The 21285-nt window shown below is 45.5% G+C and overlaps 1 protein-coding gene across 2 annotated transcripts in view; it reads right to left on the bottom strand.

The window, feature by feature from the left end:
• The window catches only part of cpne4b (copine IVb), a 55216-nt gene that overhangs the window by 26250 nt on the left and 7681 nt on the right, over positions 1 to 21285 (bottom strand). For both annotated transcript variants that reach the window (XM_053491849.1, XM_053491850.1), the window contains 5 exons: positions 20158 to 20337; positions 18552 to 18623; positions 18354 to 18428; positions 18010 to 18093; positions 17795 to 17884 (listed from right to left, as the gene is read on the bottom strand). In XM_053491849.1, the coding sequence (XP_053347824.1) occupies positions 17795 to 17884; positions 18010 to 18093; positions 18354 to 18428; positions 18552 to 18623; positions 20158 to 20337 (501 nt within the window). The remainder of the gene's footprint in view (positions 1 to 17794; positions 17885 to 18009; positions 18094 to 18353; positions 18429 to 18551; positions 18624 to 20157; positions 20338 to 21285) is intronic.

The following is a 21285-nucleotide window of genomic DNA, read 5'->3' on the forward strand; positions in this document are numbered from 1 at the left end:
CAATGTTCACTGTCAACAGCACTATGTAAATAAAGCTGAAATAATAGCAAATTTGCAATTTTGCGGTTATTTCAGTTATTTCAGTTATCAGCGTGTAGCGCTGTGCTGAAGGTGTGAGCCTGGGTGTGTCTCAAAATTTTTTTTCTATATTATTTTCTAGACAACCATACGAACACGAAGCATACACTACAGATTAAAACATATATATAAAAAAATAATAATATATAAATAAAATAAAATTCACAACTAAATGAATAAGGGAATAAAATCTTGGGTCAAATTTATATTGTAGTATCACTACTTGTAGACCTGGTAAGCCCAAACGTGTAGTGTGGGTGACTTGGGAACGTCTAGGGGAGGCCCCTGTCCAAGAGGCCTTCAACTCCCACCTCCAGCTGAGCTTTTCCAGCATCCCTAGGGACATTGAAATTTAGAATGGTCACTGTTCAAAGTTTCTATTGCTAAAGTTGCAGCTGTAAGCTGTGGTCATAAGGTTCTAAATGCCTCAAGGGGCGGTTACCCTCGAACAGCATGGTGGACACCTGTGGTTAGGGAAGCTGTCAAACTGAAAAAGGAAGGTACCGGCGGGCTTGAAGGACAGCAGGTTGGCTTTGATCTTGCTGGGCAAGGTCACTGTGGTAGTCAAACAAGTACACGGTGGCGAAGAGAATTGATGAGATCTTGATGAGATCTGAATTGATGAGATCTGTCCGGAAGTGCTGAAGTCTCTGTGTGTTGAGGGGCTGTCTTAGTTGACACTCCTCTTTAACACTACGTGGAAGTCTGAGACAGAGCCTAAGAAGTGGCAAACTGGGATAGTGGTTCCCCTTTTTAAAAAGAGGGTGTGTGCCAACAACTACAGGGCATTACACTACTCAGCCTCACTGGGTAAGTGTACTTTAAGGTGCTGGAGGGGGCTTGAGAATATGCCTATTCAGTCTACATGTTTTTTTTCTGGATATGGAGAAGGCATATGATCGGGTCCCTCTGGATTTTCTGTGGGAGGTACTTTGGGAGTATAGGGTAAAGGGGTCACTTTCCAGGCCCATCCAATTCCTTTACACCCAAAGTGAAAGCTGTGTTCGGATTCTTGGCAGTAAATCAGAATTGTTTCCAGTAGGTGTTGGCCTCCACCAGGGCTTTGCCATGTCACCAATCCTGTTTGTGATTTTCATGGACAGGCTATCAAGGCGCAGCCGTGGATGAGTGGGTATCCAATTTGGTGGGCTAAGGATTGCATCGCTGCTTTTTGCAGATGATGTGGTCCTGATGTCATCATCAGTCTGTGACCTGCAGCGCTTGCTGGATCGGTTTGCAGCTGAGTGTGAAAGGGCAAGGATGAGGATCAACACCTCGAAATGTGTGGCCATGATTTTCAGCAGGAAACCGATGGATTGTCTACTCCGGGTAGGGAGCGAGTCGTTACCCCAAGTGAAGGAGTTTCCTTTTTAAATGGACTCTCGCACAATTCGTTCAAAAACCTACAGAACGGTCAAGTGAAGCGTACCGGGGTCTGTGCCTGGACCCGTAATGTAAAAGCACCCTCAGAGGCATGGAGAGTCCAGACAGCGAATGCTCAGAGGTGTTCAGGCAGCACCAGAGAAACCTACACAATATCAGGCATGTGGTTTAAATGTTAAGGCTGATCAGTGTTACCCACGCATACACACACACACACACACACACACACTTACACGCACATGCACTCAGCTCACCGAGCAAGCGAGAGGAAAAACAGCCTGTTAATATGCAGCCACCTCTCACAACATGCCAACGCGAGACGGTTCGATGTGCGAGCTGATATCAGCAACGCAGAATGAAATTATTTCAATAAATTAATAAACATTAACATAGAGCCTATCAAGAAGTACAGATCTAAGAACTAATCACTGGGTATCTCCTGTGTGTGTGTGTGTGTGTGTGTGTGTGTGTGTGTGTGTGTGTCATGCAGGAAGACTGCACTGTGTAGTCTCACTGTTTATGAATCATTAATGCAGAGACATTAGTAGGGGGTAATCAAAATTTGAAGGCCATGTAAAATATTAATACAAAGATGCTGTGGTTGACTTTTCAGCCGAGTAAAAGCTCCATTCTTCCCAGGCCAGAGATCCATTATCTTTTTATGTCTGATTCGCTCCCAGCGGATAAATTAACACTTGGCGAAAAATCTTACAAATATGAATGAGAGCGAGTTTAGCGGTGCGAGTCTGTATCAAACTCAATAAATTCATAAGTGTGTAACCAGCAACAAACTTCTCCAGTTTAACAACGTGATCACTAGACACAATGAAATTGAACACAAGGCCTTGGGATGTGGAACAGGAGTAATAAACGTAGCCTGGACATTTACTCATGTGCATGATGCAGACTTTGTAATTTACATCACTTTGACACAGGTTATCTGAGGTCACACCCTCAACTGTCAGTAACGTGCATGCCCAGGTCAGTGTTTTTACCTGTCAGTCACCCCCAGCCCCGCCCTGTCACTCAGCTCGAGGTGGTTCTGGATGCCACAGAGCCTGAGGTGGAACATCCCTCCCTGATGTTGTTGCAGACATACCGGTTGCTGGACTACAGCTACGGCTCTACTGAAGAACGTGAACTTGAATACTGAAAGTCTCAGCTGCAGAATCAACGTTTAACATCTGACACTAGAAGGTGGCTCATTATTACACCTCTGTAATCCAGCACCAGTCCAACCAGTACAGCGATATCACAAGTGAATCACAATGAGATTTTCTTCTTAATTTGGTTTAACCTAATTGTCTCTTTCACACAAGTCCAGTGTCGTAGATTGGTGATGTGTACATGCACAGTGAAGATGTGGTTAGAGCTCGATTTAACTGGACTGCTGTCCCTGTCCCAGTATGCAGGCATATACATGGGCATTAATTTACTAACTTTACTGACTGAGACTGACCTGATAAACATCGCACACGCAAACACACTGATCAACAACCATCTAACTCTTGTTTACACCAACCTGTATCTGTTCTTTTGCACCATATTTATTACTTGTTATTTGCACAAAACTATATTTTATCTTAGCAGCTACTTACAAGGAATGTTTACTGTTTCTCCTCCCACTACCTCGACTCATTATCTCATTACCTCATCACCATGAAGTACTGAAACGTGTCATGTTGTCCCTCTGTCGCTCTTGTTTTTACATTTGCATGTGCATGTTATGTTGTCTCTTTTGTATAGAACTTAGATTTTTCTGTTCATTTAAAAATGTCAATCTGTCTTGTCTTAGCCAATCAGCTAATTTGGTTTCTCAGTTAGCTAGTTAGATTTGTTAATTTATGCTGTTAATTTACGTTTCTAGCTCCTAAGGTCAAGTCAGTGACAATAAAAGCTTGACAGAAGTATGCCTGACTCCTGCAGTTAGTCCCCTATATATGAATGAGTTCTGTCCCGGGAGCCCATGTCCCACAAACATAGTGTAGATACTAGGACACTAAGACACCTGGCTGTACACAGTATATTACAGTACAGTGTTCTTTAGTATTGTGCCAATAGTTGAATAATTCCTATCATTTTCTCTTTCAATTATTTTCACTTTCATCTCCATGGTTATTGTTCTGCACTTCTCAGCAGTACCAGCTTTATCACCGCTGCTTTTACGCTCGCTTCCGGACATTCCGCACAACGTACCCTGGACACGTGATCTAACTTCCACAACTGATCATGCGTGAACGCAAGTTCATAACTCGAATGTTTGTATATAGGGGACTCACTGTATAGGAGGCGATATTATCTATTTCAGCTCCTCAGAGAGTGTCGACTGTCTGCTTTAATTCTCTTCTCTCACATTTCATGCATATTTCCATAAATTTGATTCTGTTAAACTGCTTTGAATTGATTGATGCATAACGTGCATAAGCAGCTCGACTCCCAAACGCGTTATCTATTTTAAAAGTCATGTTTTAGCCGGACTAACATACCATCATGTAAACGTACTGACTGTGACAGACAAGAAAGACACTTCTGTCCCACCCTGAGCATTGAAGCTAAGAGTCTCCGCGTTGAGTCTAGACTGAGTATTTATTCCTGTAGTCAAGCCTTTTGTGAAGATTTTCCTGAGGGCCACACAGTAAACAGGTCATAACTTCAATAATAAAATAAAACTTTATAATAAATGTTCTGGTTTCACAGTTGCACTTTTTGACTTCTTATAAGGATGAGACGAGGACAGGTTCCTTTTTAAATACAGTTCCTTTCACAGTTCCTTCCTGATGTCATGTCAGGACCGTTTCCTCCGGCTTTCTCAGTCAGGATAAAAATGTAATTCAATAAATATAACCCTTTTATTAGAAATTTCCATAAAGCCGCATTGTTAACAGCATTATAAAGATAAAAGTGAATTAAACTGAACAGAACAGAGCGCAGGGCATGAGCGATTTTACTCGCAGCTTCATCAGGATCCAAACGTGTAATCCCTGTATGACAGGCTTCCCAGCTGAACCACTCGAACAGTGTTTTAATTAAAACTTGAACACAGAGATCACATCACATCTTGAAATGAAATCAGTGTCAACACTGAGGTGACCTCACAGCTTTCAGAACATGCTGCGTCAACAGCTCATACATATTAAAGCCGAATGCTCATCTTTATTTATGACTGACTCCCTTAAAAACACCTGGTTGGCACTTGCACTCGATCACGGTGTTGGTACTCAGGAGACCGCGCAAAAGCATTCTGGGTCAATCAGCTCGCTGACTCAGTGAGTCAATAGGCACTCGAGTCGCTCGTCAGCGCGCTCCCGAGCACACCATGGCAATCAGGCACTCGAACCCCAGGCCTGAGGATGATTTACACGGCCTGTGAGTGATGTGCATTTAACAGGCCTGGGCTCTGAATCGGATCTGATGCGTGTAAATAAATAATATGCGAATTTTTACATCAACTTAACCCTCGTCAGCTCCAGAGTGAAAAGCAGTTAATGAACAGACTGTGATTCAGTGAGAGTAGCCCTGGATCTCTCAGGGCTTAGAATTAACTAGTTTAAGGTTTGGCTTAGGTTTAGTAATCTGAGTGTTAGAACATGACACTCGTCCTGCCAAGAGAGCGAGAATTACAGTAACACTGAATCACTGAATGCATAATCAGGTCTGGTTCTATTCGGCTCTCCATCGTCTTAAAACAAGCAAACAACACTTGGAAATTTAAAAGCTGTTAGATTCTTAACTAGAAAATATAAAAACTGAATTTAGAGCACTGACGTATATTTGTACACTACCAGTCAAAAGTTTGCACACCCCTTCTAACTCCATGGTCTTTCCTGAAGTTTATTTCTTCTCAAGGCGCATAACTCTGTAATAATCTCCCCTGGAGATTCACCAGTCGATATTGAGATGTGTATCTGTTACTTCTGCTCTGTAAAGCTTCATAACGGCTCTAATCTGAGGTGCTGGTTGTTAATTGGTGATTTCTGAAGTTGGTGACTCTAAATGAACTACTCCTCTGCAGCAGTGTTAATTCTGTCAGCTATTTTTAATTTTAGTCTTAGTCCCGGGATAAATGTTAGTTATTATTGTATTTAGTCAATCTCATCCTATGTTTATCGACTAAAGTCAGGACATTTTAGTCTACTTTTAGTCCAAATATCGTCTCCTGATGATGAAGAGTTAAAGATGACTGAGCTTGTAACATCCCGTAACTGTGTGCAAAAACTCCTCCTGATACGCTGCCGCGCCGTGACCTGGGAAACACCGCAGCTCATGCCGTAATGAATGAACATCGCAGTGGACAGAAAATTACATGTTGCCGAAAATAAAGACAGATGTTTTATTACTTTATCACTATTAGTTTTTTTTAATCACATTTTAGTCTCATCTTTTTTCATCAAAAATATTGTATGCTGATTTCGTCACTGTCACTGTTCAACGACTGTTAGAAACGACTCGTCATCGTCTCATCATTGTCTCATCTTATTCACAGGGAAAAAGGTCCTCAATTAATATTTTCCGTCATTATTGTTGACGAAATTAACACTACAGCAGAGGCAAGTTTTGGTCTTGCTTTCCTGTGGTATTTCTTAGTTTTAAAATCTCCAGTACTGTTAATTTTAAAAAGTAGACTGTTAAAATTTTGAAAATAAATCACTAAACAAAACAACGTTGAACTGGTGTGTCCAAACTTTTTACCGGTCCTGTATACAAATTCCTATATAATATAAATCATTTAAGTCAATATAATAAGACAAATTCGTCTAATCAAGCCGATGTAGATACGAGCACATCACCGCTATCTTATCTTCACTCCATTGGCTCCCTGTGTCACGGGGCGCTAGAGGGCGTGATGGATCCAAGCGCAGAGTTAGACCTGTGATTAGTGGTAGTGCTTGTGTAGCAGACTGAGCCGGCCGAGTGCCGGTTAAGTTCTGTGCTGTGTCGTGAGCAGAGTCTCGCTGGAATGCGGAAGCGCGCGTGAGCGCTCTGTGTGCAGCGTGGACCTGTGAGGAATGCGAAAGCGCCGCGAGTCGGCGAGAGCGTCTGGTGTGTCCTGTGCAGGAATGCGGAAGTGCAAAGAGCCGGTGAGGAAACTTGGTGTGCAGCGCGATTCGCGCAGTGTTGCAGAGACGTGGAGAACCGGCGAGCGGATGGAGACGCCGCACAGGTTGGTGGCTGGTCGTGCTAAGCTTTTTCGTGGTCGAAGGCGAGCGAGGTTCAGAGCCAGAGAGACAAGAGAAAGTCCGTGATCCAAATTCGTAGTCGTTATAGAAAATCCAAAGGTCGATAACAAAAGTCTGTGAGCGTGGAATCCAAAACATGAGACAATGGCGAGGTCGGGAACAAACAAAGCGTGGTCGGTAGCAAAGAGTCAAGGCATGAAATAAACGCTGGAGAATTGGGCTATGGAAGGCACACAATAATCTGGCGACAAGGTGGTGTCATGGCATGGTTTAAATAGGTATGATGGGTGATGACTGATAGTGAACAGGTGTGTGGAGAGCGGAGAGTGAGGCGGTAAGAGATAAGAGGTGGTTGGAGAAATGGAATGGAAGTTCTCAGGTGATCATGACGGGGCTGTGGCTTGACGTGTCGTGACAGTACCCTCCCCCCTATGAACGCCTCCAGGCGTTCTTGCGGGTGCCTCGGGGTGTAGTCTGTGGAAATTGGTGATTAGAGAACGATCTAGAATGAATCTAGCGGGTACCCAGCTTCTCTCCTCGGGGCCGTAACCCTCCCAGTCTACCAAGTACTGGAGGCCACGTCCGCGGCGGCGAGACTTGAGAAGCCTGCGGACCGTAAAGGCTTCGTCCCCATCAATTAGTCGGGGGGGTGGGGGAGGCTGGGGGGGTGTGGATAGCGGGCAAGGGACCAGGCGGCGAATCTGGGACACATGGAAGGTGGGGTTAATTCGACGCATGGAGAGGGGTAGAGAGAGTCGGACAGAGCATGGGTTAATGATGCGGTTGATTGTGAAGGGGCCGACAAACCTTGGAGAGAGCTTTCTTGAAGTGGTCTTAAGGGGAAGATCACGTGTGGACAGCATGACCCTTTGACCGATGCGATACCGGGGCGCTGACGACCTGTGACGGTTAGCCTGACGCTGGAACATGCTTACAGTGCGTAGCAGCTGGTTGCGGGCACGTTGCCATGTCCTTTTGCAGCGACGGACGAATGTTAGTGCTGATGGGACAGCTACCTCCTCTTCTTGGGCCGGAAAGAGGGGTGGTTGATAACCCAGACAGCAGTGGAAAGGGGACATGCCTGTGGAAGAAGTAGGGAGTGTGTTGTGGGCATACTCCACCCAGGGGAGGAAGCGGCTCCAGGAGGATGGGTCCCGGGAGGACATGCACCTTAGTGATTTCTCTAGTTCCTGGTTCATTCGTTCTGTTTGGCCATTAGTTTGGGGGTGAAAACCGGATGAGAGACTGGGGGTGGCACCAATGAGGTTGCAAAAAGCCTTCCAGAACCGGGCGGAGAACTGGGGACCCCTGTCAGAGACAATGTCAATGGGGAGTCCGTGGAGTCGAAAGACGTGGTTAACCAGGAGTTCAGCCGTTTCCTTGGCGGACGGAAGCTTGGGTAGTGGAATAAAATGAGCTGCCTTAGAAAAACGATCCACGATAGTTAGGATGCAGGTGTTATTCTGTGATGGTGGTAGTCCTGTGACAAAATCAATGGATATGTGGGACCAGGGACGGTGGGGAATGGGGAGAGGTCTAAGTAGACCCTCGGGGGGTCGGTTAGAACTCTTATTCCTGGAACAGCTGTCACAGGACGCCACAAAGCTCTTGACGTCTTCCTTGATGGTGGGCCACCAGAAGCGTTGGTGTAGGAGGAAGAGGGTGCGTGTCACCCCGGGGTGGCACGCCAATCTGGAACTATGGGCCCAGTCCAAGACCTGGGGGCGCACAGAAGTGGGAACAAAGAGTTTGTTGGGGGGAACAGTGCTTGGGCCTGGTTCTCGTTCAAGGGTATGTTGGACGAGGTGCTCCACCTCAAGTCGGGTCGCTGCCACGAGGCAATGAGGGGGAAGGATTGTCTCCGGCATAGTCATGTCCTGGGGAGTGGAAAACTGTCGGGAGAGGGCATCGGGCTTGACGTTCTTGGAACCCGGGCGATACGACAACGTAAACTGGAAGCGGGAGAAGAACAGCGACCATCGCGCCTGGCGTGAATTCAGTCTCTTCGCCGTCTTTAAATATTCAAGGTTCCGATGGTCGGTCCAGACAAGGAAGGGGTGTTTTGCTCCCTCCAACCAATGTCTCCACTCCTCGAGGGCCAGTTTGACCGCCAAAAGCTCACGATCCCCAATGCCATAGTTCCGTTCAGGTGGTGTAAGGCGGCGGGAGAAAAAGCAGCAGGGATGAAGCTTGTTATCCTCCAAAGCTCTCTGTGACAGGACAGCCCCTACGCCTGTCTCGGATGCGTCTACCTCCACAACAAACTGGAGGGAAGGGTCTGGAAAAATGAGAACTGGGGCCGTGGTGAAGCGCCGCTTAAGTTCCTTGAAGGCCTTATCGGCCAGTGAGTTCCATCGGAACGGAGTTTTTGATGAGGTGAGTGCAGTAAGTGGGGTCGCCACTGAGCTATAGCTTCGAATGAAGCGACGATAAAAGTTAGCGAACCCCAAGAAACGTTGGAGTTCGCGTCTTGAGGATGGTGATGGCCAGTCGGTGACCGCCTTGACTTTGGTGGGGTCCATCTGGATGCCTGCCGGGGAGATGGAGTAACCCAGAAAGGAGGTGGAGGTACAATGGAACTCACATTTCTCTGCTTTGACGTACAGCTTATTTTCTAACAGCCGTTGCAGGACCTGGCGTACGTGACATTTGTGTTCCTTTGTAGAGCGTGAAAAAATGAGGATATCATCCAGATATGCAAAGACAAAAACGTTGAGGAAATCCCTAAGAACGTCATTAATGAGGGCCTGGAACACTGCTGGTGCATTGGTCAAACCAAATGGAACAACAAGATATTCGTAATGCCCCGTGGGTGTGTTGAAGGCAGTCTTCCACTCATCGCCTTCCCGTATCCTGACAAGGTGATAGGCGTTCCGTAAATCTAGTTTGGTGAAGACACGGGCATCCTGGAGGAGTTCGAACGCGGATGACATCAGTGGGAGAGGGTAGCGGTTCTTTATCGTGACCTCATTTAAACCTCTATAATCGATACAGGGCCTGAGGGACTTGTCCTTCTTTTCAACGAAGAAGAACCCCGCCCCCGCCGGTGAGGATGATGGGCGGATAATCCCTGCTGTAAGCGATTCATTAATGTAATGTTCCATGGCCTCTCTTTCTGGCCGAGAAAGGGAGTAGAGTCGCCCCTTGGGTGGGGCGGTGCCGGGAAGGAGGTCAATCGCACAGTCGTAGGGGCGGTGAGGTGGTAAGGATACGGCCCGTGATTTGCTGAATACTTGTCGCAGGTTGTGGTACTCAGACGGGACCTTAGTTAAATCAGGGATCTCCTCTCGTGACGAAGGCGTGGTCCGGCCCGTGAAAGCGGAGTGTAAACATGAGGAGAGACAGGTAGGACTCCAATCAAGGATGCTCCTTCTTATCCAATCAATGTGGGGGTTATGTAACCTTAGCCAAGGGAGCCCCAGCACAATGGGTGCATGAGCGTTCTGAATGATTAGAAATTTAATGGTTTCAATGTGATTGCCTGAGAACTGTAGGGTAATGGGGACAGTGCAATGAGTAATGGGAGTTAGACTACTACCATCAAGGGCCTGGACAGTGAAAGGTTGGTGTAGGGGTGAGAGAGGAATTCGAAACTCGGAGACAATGGAGGAGGAAATTAAGTTCTGGTCCGCCCCGGAGTCCACTAGAGCATAAGTGGCATAGGATCGGTCACCATGAGTCAAGGTCACTGAAAAACATGATCGCTGGTCCGGGGACAAACGGGAAGCTGGCCCCTCCTGCATCCCCAGAATTACGGGGGGGCCTGACCTTTTAGTGGGCAGGATCGTACAGCGTGACCGGTCTGGCCGCAATAGAAGCAGGCGCCGTCGTCTCGGCGGCGCTGGCGTTCCTTGGGTGAAATGCGGGCGCGGCCTATCTGCATGGGTTCGGGGGGTGCCTCGGGGGTGATCAAGGCCGGTGCAGGGGTGCATGGTGTGTGACAGGGCTGCCGCTCAGATCGGCGAACCCGCTTGCGGGCGTCAATGCGTGTTGCTAGATCAATGAGTCCCTGCAGATCCGAGGGGAGTTCACGAGCCGCGAGCTCGTCTTTAACTGAATCTGAAAGCCCATGGAGGAAGCAGTCAAAAAGGGCTTTTTCGTCCCAGTCACAAGAGGGAGCCAAAGTCCGGAAATCAATGGCATAGTCGGAGACAGAACGTGCTCCCTGGCGTAACTGAAGTATTTGGTTCGCCGCCTGATGTCCTGTGAAGGAACGATCAAAAACCCTCCTCATTTCCTCAGTAAAAGTTCTGTAAGTAAAGCAACACGGAATTTGAGCATCCCACAGTGCCGTTCCCCACTCTCTCGCCTTTCCAGAGAGGAGGGTGATGATGTAGGCGACTTTAGAGCGCTCTGTGGGAAACGATGTGGCTTGCAGTTCCAGAACGAGAGAGCATTGGGACAGAAAAGAGCGACATGTGGCTGGATTCCCGTCATAAGTAGGCGGAGCAGGGAGGCGTGGCTCATGGACAGGAGAGACCACCGGGGGTGGGGGTGGCTGAGTGGGTGTAGGAGGTGGCTGATTCTGAATTTGAGCAGAAAGAGCTTGCAAGGTTTCGGTGATAGTTTGAAGCGTATTAGAGATCTGTATGATTTCCTGCTGATGTGTCCCCAAGAGAGTTCCTTGGCTCTCTAATGCCCCCCTCAGGCGGGCAGCCTCTGCTGGATCCATTCCTTTTTGGCCAGATTATTCTGTCACGGGGCGCTAGAGGGCGTGATGGATCCAAGCGCAGAGTTAGACCTGTGATTAGTGGTAGTGCTTGTGTAGCAGACTGAGCCGGCCGAGTGCCGGTTAAGTTCTGTGCTGTGTCGTGAGCAGAGTCTCGCTGGAATGCGGAAGCGCGCGTGAGCGCTCTGTGTGCAGCGTGGACCTGTGAGGAATGCGAAAGCGCCGCGAGTCGGCGAGAGCGTCTGGTGTGTCCTGTGCAGGAATGCGGAAGTGCAAAGAGCCGGTGAGGAAACTTGGTGTGCAGCGCGATTCGCGCAGTGTTGCAGAGACGTGGAGAACCGGCGAGCGGATGGAGACGCCGCACAGGTTGGTGGCTGGTCGTGCTAAGCTTTTTCGTGGTCGAAGGCGAGCGAGGTTCAGAGCCAGAGAGACAAGAGAAAGTCCGTGATCCAAATTCGTAGTCGTTATAGAAAATCCAAAGGTCGATAACAAAAGTCTGTGAGCGTGGAATCCAAAACATGAGACAATGGCGAGGTCGGGAACAAACAAAGCGTGGTCGGTAGCAAAGAGTCAAGGCATGAAATAAACGCTGGAGAATTGGGCTATGGAAGGCACACAATAATCTGGCGACAAGGTGGTGTCATGGCATGGTTTAAATAGGTATGATGGGTGATGACTGATAGTGAACAGGTGTGTGGAGAGCGGAGAGTGAGGCGGTAAGAGATAAGAGGTGGTTGGAGAAATGGAATGGAAGTTCTCAGGTGATCATGACGGGGCTGTGGCTTGACGTGTCGTGACACCCTGTTTTAAAAAAGATTTTAAAATACTACTCTTGACATATAAAGCATTAAATGGTCTCGCTCTGCAGTATCTGAGTGAACCGCTAGTGTCTTACGATCCGCCACGCCTACTTCGATCAAAGGATGCAGGCTGCTTGTCAGTACCGCGTATTATGAAAACTACAGCTGGGGGCAGAGCTTTTTCTTACCCCGAAGTTATGGAATAGTCTTCCAAATAATGTTCGGGACTCAGACACAGTCTCAGTGTTTAAGTCTAGGCTAAAAACCTATTTATTTAATCAAGAAGTTTTGTGAAAAGATTAGCCTTAGGTAAAGGAGCAGATCTGAACTGGTATGTTTAGATGCTGTCTTCCTCACTCTCATTGATCACTCAGGTTTGTTGACGGTGAGGTGATTGGTTGCTTTACATTCCAGTTACCCCTCATGTCTGTGTTTCCCTCTGGCTCTCCCTTTTAGTTATTCTGTTATAGTTAGTCCTGCCAGAGTCTCTGCTTGAACTCTACACTAAATATACATTCACATTATACATTATTTGACTGTGACCAGACTTAACTGTTATCTTTCCTCTTCTGCTCTCCCCTCTTCTGTTCTCTCCCCCTCTCTTCCTTTCCTCTCTCTGTCGAGCTACACATGTCGTTCCTGAGCTGCCAGTGATCCAGACTCCCTCTGCCCTCCGGACCTGTCTGACCCATCCTGGTGCCCCGCTTCTGGTTGAAGATCTCGTCTGGAATTTCCTACAAATCTCCAATGGAGTCTCCAATAACTACCTGGACTCCATATTAACATCAATTAAAATCAACTGTTATAGCTGAACTGCCTCCCACCCTACACACAGTATAAATGCAGATTAATTTCTGCTTTCTGTTTCACCCAGATGAGGATGGGTTCCCTGTTGAGTCTGATTCCTCTTAAGGTTTCTTCCTATTACCATCTCAGGGAGTTTTTCCTTCCCACTGTCACCTGTGGCTTGTTCACCAGGGACAAACTGATCATTCTGATTCATACACATTCACATTCCATACAAACTTAAATAATTCTTTTGATTGTGTAAAGCTGCTTTGCGGCAATGACAATTGTTAAAAGCGCTGTACTAATAAAATTGAATTGAATTGACCTGAATTGATGTCTAGGTTGACGGCAGCACAGTTCAACAGCAGGTACCATTGCTTACAGCTTCACAAGCCCCGGGTCGATCCTCAGCTACTGTATCTGCTTCTTTAAGAATGCTGAACCCTCTGAACTGCTATGTGGTGTACGCATAAATAACAGTCTGAATTTTCCTCCCCTGAGGTCTTTTTTGAGACCCTAGAGTCGGAGAGAGACCACTCCAGTCCAGAGGTTGGGTAGTGCAGATGTTGCTGTATCACAGACCTGCATTTTCCTACACCTGACTTAGAGATCTTTGTCTTATAGGTCCTCATAAAGCAACTTTATTAAAAAGAACCTGAAGAAAAACACCAGTCTCCTCTTTAACAATCAGGAACTAACTCTGGAACACTGGTTTTACATTTAGGCATTTGGCAGATGCCCTTATCCAGAACAACTTACATTTTTATCTCATTATACATCTGAGCAGCAGAGGGTTAAGCGCCTTAGTCAAGAGCCCAACAGTGGTAACTCGTGACCATGGAGTTTGAACCAGGGACCTTCTGAACAGTGGTCTAATGCCCTAAACACTGAGCTACCCCTGGTCTTCTAGACAAAAGTAAAAGAATAAAGTCAAATCTGGCCAATAAATGGAAAGATTAAAAGCACACTGGAGAGATGATCTGTCGAATGACAGAACCTCATTGGATCCAACTTCAGTGCTGTTCACTCAGAGCAGCCAGAACCAACAGTATGACAAAAGTCGAACCTATCAAATCTATCAAACATGTGGGAGGAACTTCAAGAAGCTAAATGTCCAATTTCTGCAGATTGCAATCCAAAGGTTGCTCGGCTGCAACTGCTGCAAATAAATGAGTCTTTGATAAAAGCTTTATTAAAGTTTGTAGCACAAAATTATTATTTAAAGCAGAAATCATTATTTCTAACTTTGATTACTTTTATTTTTAACTTTGATTATTTATTTGATATAATTTTTTGGATCATGACCCTGGACAACATTTTTTTTTTTTTTAATTCTGTTTTAATAAAAATTTCTGTTAAAAAACTCTGTTGCACGTGTCTCCTGATTCAGTGCCCAGCGGGGGGCACAATTACAGAACGCCCCATCTTACAAGTCTGACTTAAGAAACACAGCAGTTCACCAGGTAAATTTAGAAATTAATTTGAATCGAGCTTCCCTCTATCTCTTGACCAAGAGTTTTGAAAAGCTGGGATGCTGTGCTGTTTCTCAGTCAGTTCACTCACCTGGGCTATAGACATCATAAATCTGCTCAGATCTCACTGACCTGGAAGGCCGTGCACTAACCTCATCACTCCACCATTATCACCTTCCTCTAACACCAAAGTCGTCAGAGTCTCCCACCCTAAGGCAACATACACTTCAGAAAACTTACCCTGTGTCCATCTTCTGTGTACAGAGAGTTTAGAGTGTCCAAACCCTGGGAGTGTACCAAAAACCGACTAGCTGGTGCAACTTCCCACAGAGGGAAAGTCCTACTCTCTGTTCACAAATCAAGCTGATAGAGGAGCATATCACTGAGGCTTTGTCACAGGGCTGCATACATCCTCCCAGGACTCCCACTCGGGCATGGTTCTGCTTTGTGAAAATCAGGACAGCTTGACTATTGAGGGCTCAGCATGTAGATACCTACTGCCTCTAGTTCTCATGGACCGTGAGCTTAGGGCAGACTAAGTTCTGATGGTAAACTACAAAAAGGGATGTTGATGTGTAGGTTGAGGAATGCACAGTGTGTGTACAAACCAAACACCTTCATCCATGCCCTGCGTAATTCACTAGAATAATGCCCATTCTTTTGCACACAGATCTTTAGACTTTATCTTTGATCTCCCAAATTCACAGGGCGCTAGCACTATTTTTCAAAGCCGAAATCCAGTAGCCTTTAACTGTTTTCTGGATTTCCATCATCCACTTTCCCCCTGGGGAATCCTAAAAGTGGATATTACTGGAAAATCAAAATGAACAAAGCTGAGATCTGTATGACTAAGTGCACTTGGGCTAAGTGTAAGCAGACTGCCACTGCGCACCACCGCCCACATGCACCCAGGACAAATGTGAATATCAACCAGGGACCTTTGACTGAGACTATGCTCAACTCCCCAAGACATTCTTGTTTTGAAACAAAATTATAACTACAGTCATGACAGAGAGGTACACTGCACCTGGTAGTGATGTGACAATGCAGGAGATAGTATTATACTGCACACTCCCAGTGGGTTGACTAACAAGTAGTTAAGGTGTGCAAACTGCCTCTTTAGAACACCACATGAGTGCTCAATTGCACATCTTGTTTTGTGGTAAGCAGTGTTGGATCGTGCCTGCTCAAATGTGTTTTGTTTGGCCCAGTCAGCTGGTTTGGAACTCTCTGTAATGAGGGGATATGTGCATCGTGGATGTTTTTTGCCATGCGGTCTGTAGTGATGAGGTCAGCGTTGCCTACAAGTCGGCTGCTGATGCTGTGCCTCCCCTTTTGGTTGGTGTAGTCTCACGCCCTATCATGAGGTTCTTGTATGTGCACATGAGCGCAGTCGATAACCCCACAAATCTTGGGCATGTTATCCAAACAGAAAAATGTTCACATTTAGTGTTCAGGGAACCTAAACATCGCTCGAAAAATAAAACAAACTGACTGACCAGCGTGGCAACTGTGACTGACACAGACAGTCCTTTACATCACTCACAGTTGATTTGTCCACTCCATTATTGTAGGCAGCACCTTGGTAGATCATCCCAGATGCATAGAAGAGGAGAACAAGGAGGCTCCACTCTTCCACAGGCAGAGCGTGATGTTTTGGTCTGTTCAGATCTGTTTCAATGTGAAACTGAGCATACAGACCTCCAGTGGTTTTGTACTGTCAGTGTACCCCTTTCCCTGTATTCTCCATTACTAATCTGGTGGTGCCGATGGACCATACCTGCCATGTCAGTGGCTCTCTGTAGGTCCTCTGAGAAAGGCTAACATGTGTAAGGCCTATTAACTCCACATTCCTTACAATAAAAGGACAATACATGGACACGGAATTTCACTCTTGCAGAAACCCACACACTGCCGGGAGGGTGTTAGGCACCATCATGCCTCACTAGCAAATTCTAGAACTGCATTTTGTATATGAGCAAATGGAAATAGTTCTGAGAACAGTTTTAGAATTGGCGTTTATTCGATTGACCCAAGTCCTGTTCTCAGATCTACATACATCTACATATTACAGTTCTAGAATTTCTCCAATCGACCACGCCTTGGAGATGATGGGATGAGGTTGTAGGCTGAGGATCATGGGAGTTGTCGAGTTACAGACATGGGCATGATACACACAGCATGCCAAATTACTATTAAAAACAGATGTGTGTAAATTGAAAACTAAATATTAACTTTTAAACATTTGATAACACTATGTAATTGCAAACAACTGGTAAAGCATTTTCTTTATATAATTTTTATAACAAAGCCTAAATCTTTTCCTAAAATATGTATTAATCCTAATTTGCTAGAGCTCTGACCCGCACAAACGCACACACCTATGTGAACAGACAGATGAGAGAAGTGTTCTAGCATCAGTTCTTTGTTGTTACGGTGTGTCGTTTCCACTCAGCTAACTGTCAGCTAGCCACCGCAGTAAGTGATGCTAACTAATTAGCAGGCTATGAGAGATGTCGGCTCACATCCTGCAGCGGAACTGAGGAGATTGCTGTTGTGAGAAACTGCCACGGGCGTTCTGCTCTGATCCGACCCTGAGGACCCCGCAAGAAGCCACGCGATATCAGCTGTGTCTCCCTGGAACATGTGACTGCTGAAGCTGCGTGACACGCTGGCGTGACCCTGTCACTTATATAACGGCCATGAGGCGTGGCGTTACTCTTCAGAGATAAAACATCAGAGTAAAAGCAGGAAATTGCTCTGTACAGCTGGACTCAATGGCGTTTATCAAAAGCCTCAGGTGAGATAAAGTGGAATCAGTCAACATGAGTCCATCTGTAACTACTCATGCACTCATATACAGTATATCATGGAGTGTTATTCAGCATGTGAGGTGGAATATACATGGAGATCTGAAATACCCTTGTACGAGTGTGTTTGTTATTATTAAGAGGTTCATGATTTAAACACAGTTGGGATTTTTTCCACACCCCGGCATTCATTTAATCATTTGATCTGTGCATTATGGGAAATGTAGTCTGGTTCACAAGTTAGCTGTGAAGCTGATGTGACAGTTTCTGATGGTTTTTAATAAATTATTTTTATATTTATTATCAACAAAAAAATGTATGATTTAACATTAAAGGTTAAAAATATTTTTTTCTATCAAAAACCAGGGAGACTTTACTCTTGTGGAGTGATTACACAGACCAACATATTCCACTACTATTTGGAATAAAAGCAGAATCAAAATGCAACATTCAGAATGTAAACATGGGGTGGGTTCAAGTCAAACCGGGACTCATGCTAAGGGTGTAAAAATGATGGACATTTACAGAAGATTTTTTGGATTTAGTCGTATCCAATTCCTCCAGAGCAGCGAGACGACTGAATAACACAGACGGAGGATGTGAGACAGCGTCCTACCTTCAGCTCTCGCTCGTGATCTCCACTGCACAGAGTGTTTAGAGACACTTTGAACGATTTCCACACGGGGTTTAGATTATTCATGATGGTCTGTAAAGACAAAGGCAAAGTTGACCACAAACCTGGTGTTTAGTTTTGCACTGTATAGTGTGTGTGTGTTTGTCTCTGTGTGTGTGTGTGTGGGGGGGGGGGGGGGGGGGGGGTGTTCAGCATACCTCGGTTCTGTGCACGAGGGATCCGGTTCCATCGTTGTTGACTCTGAAGATTTCTAGGAACGGATCCGATTTGCTAAAAAAATCCTGAGACAGAAACATGTGAACTGGAGAAACTGGACAAGTGTACTTGAGATAAAGCAGAGATGAAGCTACTCAGACGGATGTGGATGTGGAGGACAGTTTGAGTGGTTTCATGTCTCTCTCTATTGAATATGTCTGTGTTCATTACAGATTGAGTTTAATTCTCCTGAGTGACTTTGACACAATTTAACTACTAAACCATTAATGCTAAATTCTTTGTTCATAAATAATGCATGTGTTATAAATGTCTTTAGTATTCGTACCTTGTCATCCAGCTTCTTGGCACTAAAGGCAAGTTCCACATAATCATCATTCCCAGATAATTCCTCTGCTGTCACCTGCGAGACCATCAAAGTGCAATTACATTGTGACAGTTGCAGTCATTGTGTGCGTGTGTGTGTGTGCGCAAGTGTGTGTGTGTGTGTGTGTGTGTGTGTGTGTGTGAGTCTTTGTTTACTTACCGTTATAGAAGACTTGCCTGCTGTGTTGCCCTGTTTCAGCAATGCTTTGGAGAGTTTTCTCTGAGACACAATCTGTTTACATAAACCAGATAAAAGTTAGTTTTACATTTTGAATCTTAAGTGGAAAATCAATTAAAAGTGATATTTTAATGATTGTTAAAATGGAACAGAATTGGGGTGTAACCAAATATGAACACATTGTTCACAGACAGTAGTGCTGATCACCGGCGTCTGAACTTCGCAGTATTTAATTACACTCTCCACATTGCAAATTACACACTGTTTGTTGTTTATGCCAGTCACTATCAAGCCTTCAAATTACTCTTTATCTCTCTGATTTCCTGTTCTTTCTTTATTCTTTGAAATTGCCTGCACATTGACCTTAATCCTATTTGTCTTGTTTTACTACTTAAAATAAAAATCGTATTCGCACCAGTCCCTGCCTTCCTGACAGATTTACTTCCACCCAATCAGGGATGCAGCAGGTGAGTTTGATTGCTGCTAAGCATTACCGAGAACAAGAGCCGATTGAACAGCTTACCATCCAGAAGGTGGAGCTCTGAGCCTTCGTGCCAGCTGCACCAGTGCCACCAGTGGCAAGCTTGGGAATTCATCTTCCCCTCTATGACTGCAAGCTGACCACGCCCTGATGCAGCAAAGAAGGCCCAAATCATGATGTTTCCTCCACCATACTTTATGGTTGGGATTATGTTTTCATGATGATGTGCAGTGCCCTTTATTAGTGCTGCGTGTTCTTTTCAAATAGTTCGATCTCAGTGTCATCAGTGCACAAAACATTTTGCGAATACCACTGTGGCGTGTCATTGTGCTCTATCATAAACTTCAAGCGTGCAGTGATGTTCTACTTAGTAAGCAGCAGCTCCCTTTGTGATGTCCTGCCATGGGCACCCTGCTTGTTCAATGTACTGTAGACTCGTGAACATCGATGTGAACCAGTTCCAATGATGCCAAAACACCAAGACGCTTGTGCACAGATATCATGGCGAGATCGGGTGTGGCTCTCCACTAGACACCTGCGCATCACCAAGGGCTGCAGAAACCTGGCACATCACTCATGTGTCCTTTTATAACACTGCAGCATAATCAGTAAGGTCACTTACAAGCTAGAACTGCCACGCCACAGCCGTACAGACCTCATCCTTCCACATCTCACACCTTGTCAAGCCCAGTTGCATCACAGACGTCACCCCTCCCCCCAACCTTTCATGTCTACAGGGGAACCAGCTTCAAATTCCAAGTTCCATAGCACCGAGCAGCAGAACTCACAGCCATTACAGACTCACGTTCACCCAAATACTGATCTCCTCAACTATACACACTCACTCACTGTGCATTATACACACTGGGTTGTTTACGCCAGTCATTACCAAGCCTTTTGTCTATTCATTTTTGATCCATTTCTTGTTTTCCCAACCTGCTCCCCTCCACCTTGGCCTGACCTTGAGCTACAAGTTTTTTTGCCGTAAGTTGCCTTCTACTTTAACTGTTATTTAACATCCTGAAGTGCCATTTGGTGCATTTCCTGTCCCTCTACACACACTCATCCTTTTTCGTTGTAGTTTCCTGTGCTAATGAGAGAACACACCTGTCCAAGTGTACACTCCATGGCTCCCAGAAAATCCGCCTCCTTGAGTCCATTATGGTTGCTGCTGATGTCATGGAGCTCAAAGCGCAGACGCTGCACCTCCTCAAAGTAGTAGTCTACTGTAAAGACCTTGGAGAACACAGGGCTGATACTGCTGCGGATCACCTCGGTGCGATCCACCTAAAACTCAGACGGCACATGCAGTCAGAGCGCGCTCACGTCTCCCGCGAGCCAAGCAGCCATGCAGCTACGCCTCGGCCGAGGATAAAAAACTAAATGTGTACATTATAGACAAGTAAAAAAGATATAGGAAGAACAATAACAAAAACTTTTTATAAAAAAAAAGGCTACATTCATACTTTTCTGTTCAGCTTGGATTCAATTTTTGCTTTTGCGTTTGTAAATCACATTAATATTTTGAGCATAAAAAGGCTTCTCCACAACAACACACGCGTGTGTATCTATGTACTGTACGTTATGAAGAACAATAAACTGCATATTTGTGAATCGTTCCATCACTGCTGGAGCAAAATGAAAAAATTACTATAGCACAAGCCTTCATTATAAAGACCAGTTCCTGTGGAGGTGAAGCAGCAGCGCGTACACTGTAAATGATTAGAGAGAGAGACAGAGAGACAGAGAGAGAGACAGAGAGAGAGGCGGTGAGCGGTCGCATGGGCCGAGACGTGTGCGACAACACCACATGAGCCGGCTGTGCAGTTAGGTGTGATGTAAAAGTTACTCGTGATCCGAATCAGCTCCCAATGCAATGCAGGACCCTGCAAAAAGAGCATGAAATCTAATATGACCTAGATAGATTTACAGTATATTTAGCTTTAAAGTAAAACATTTTGTAACTGCTGATTCCCCTACTTATTAGGTACTTAATGCTAATTTGGTATTTACTGATATTGAGGTTGATGATTTATGGTTTATGAATATAGATTCAGCATTCTTCTCCAAATAGAGTCACTCACACTCCCAAACATTTCTGAAGGAACCTGAGTGATCGAGGCAGTGAGCGCTAACCCTGATGCACGCTAGCCTTCCAGAGACGTGACTTACACACAGCGAGGATCCTGGGGGTGTGTATCTGTGTGTGCTACACTTACCTACAAACCCCCTGAT

The sequence above is a fragment of the Clarias gariepinus genome, chromosome 3 (genome assembly GCF_024256425.1).
Source record: "Clarias gariepinus isolate MV-2021 ecotype Netherlands chromosome 3, CGAR_prim_01v2, whole genome shotgun sequence".
Taxonomy (NCBI): Eukaryota; Metazoa; Chordata; class Actinopteri; order Siluriformes; family Clariidae; genus Clarias; species Clarias gariepinus.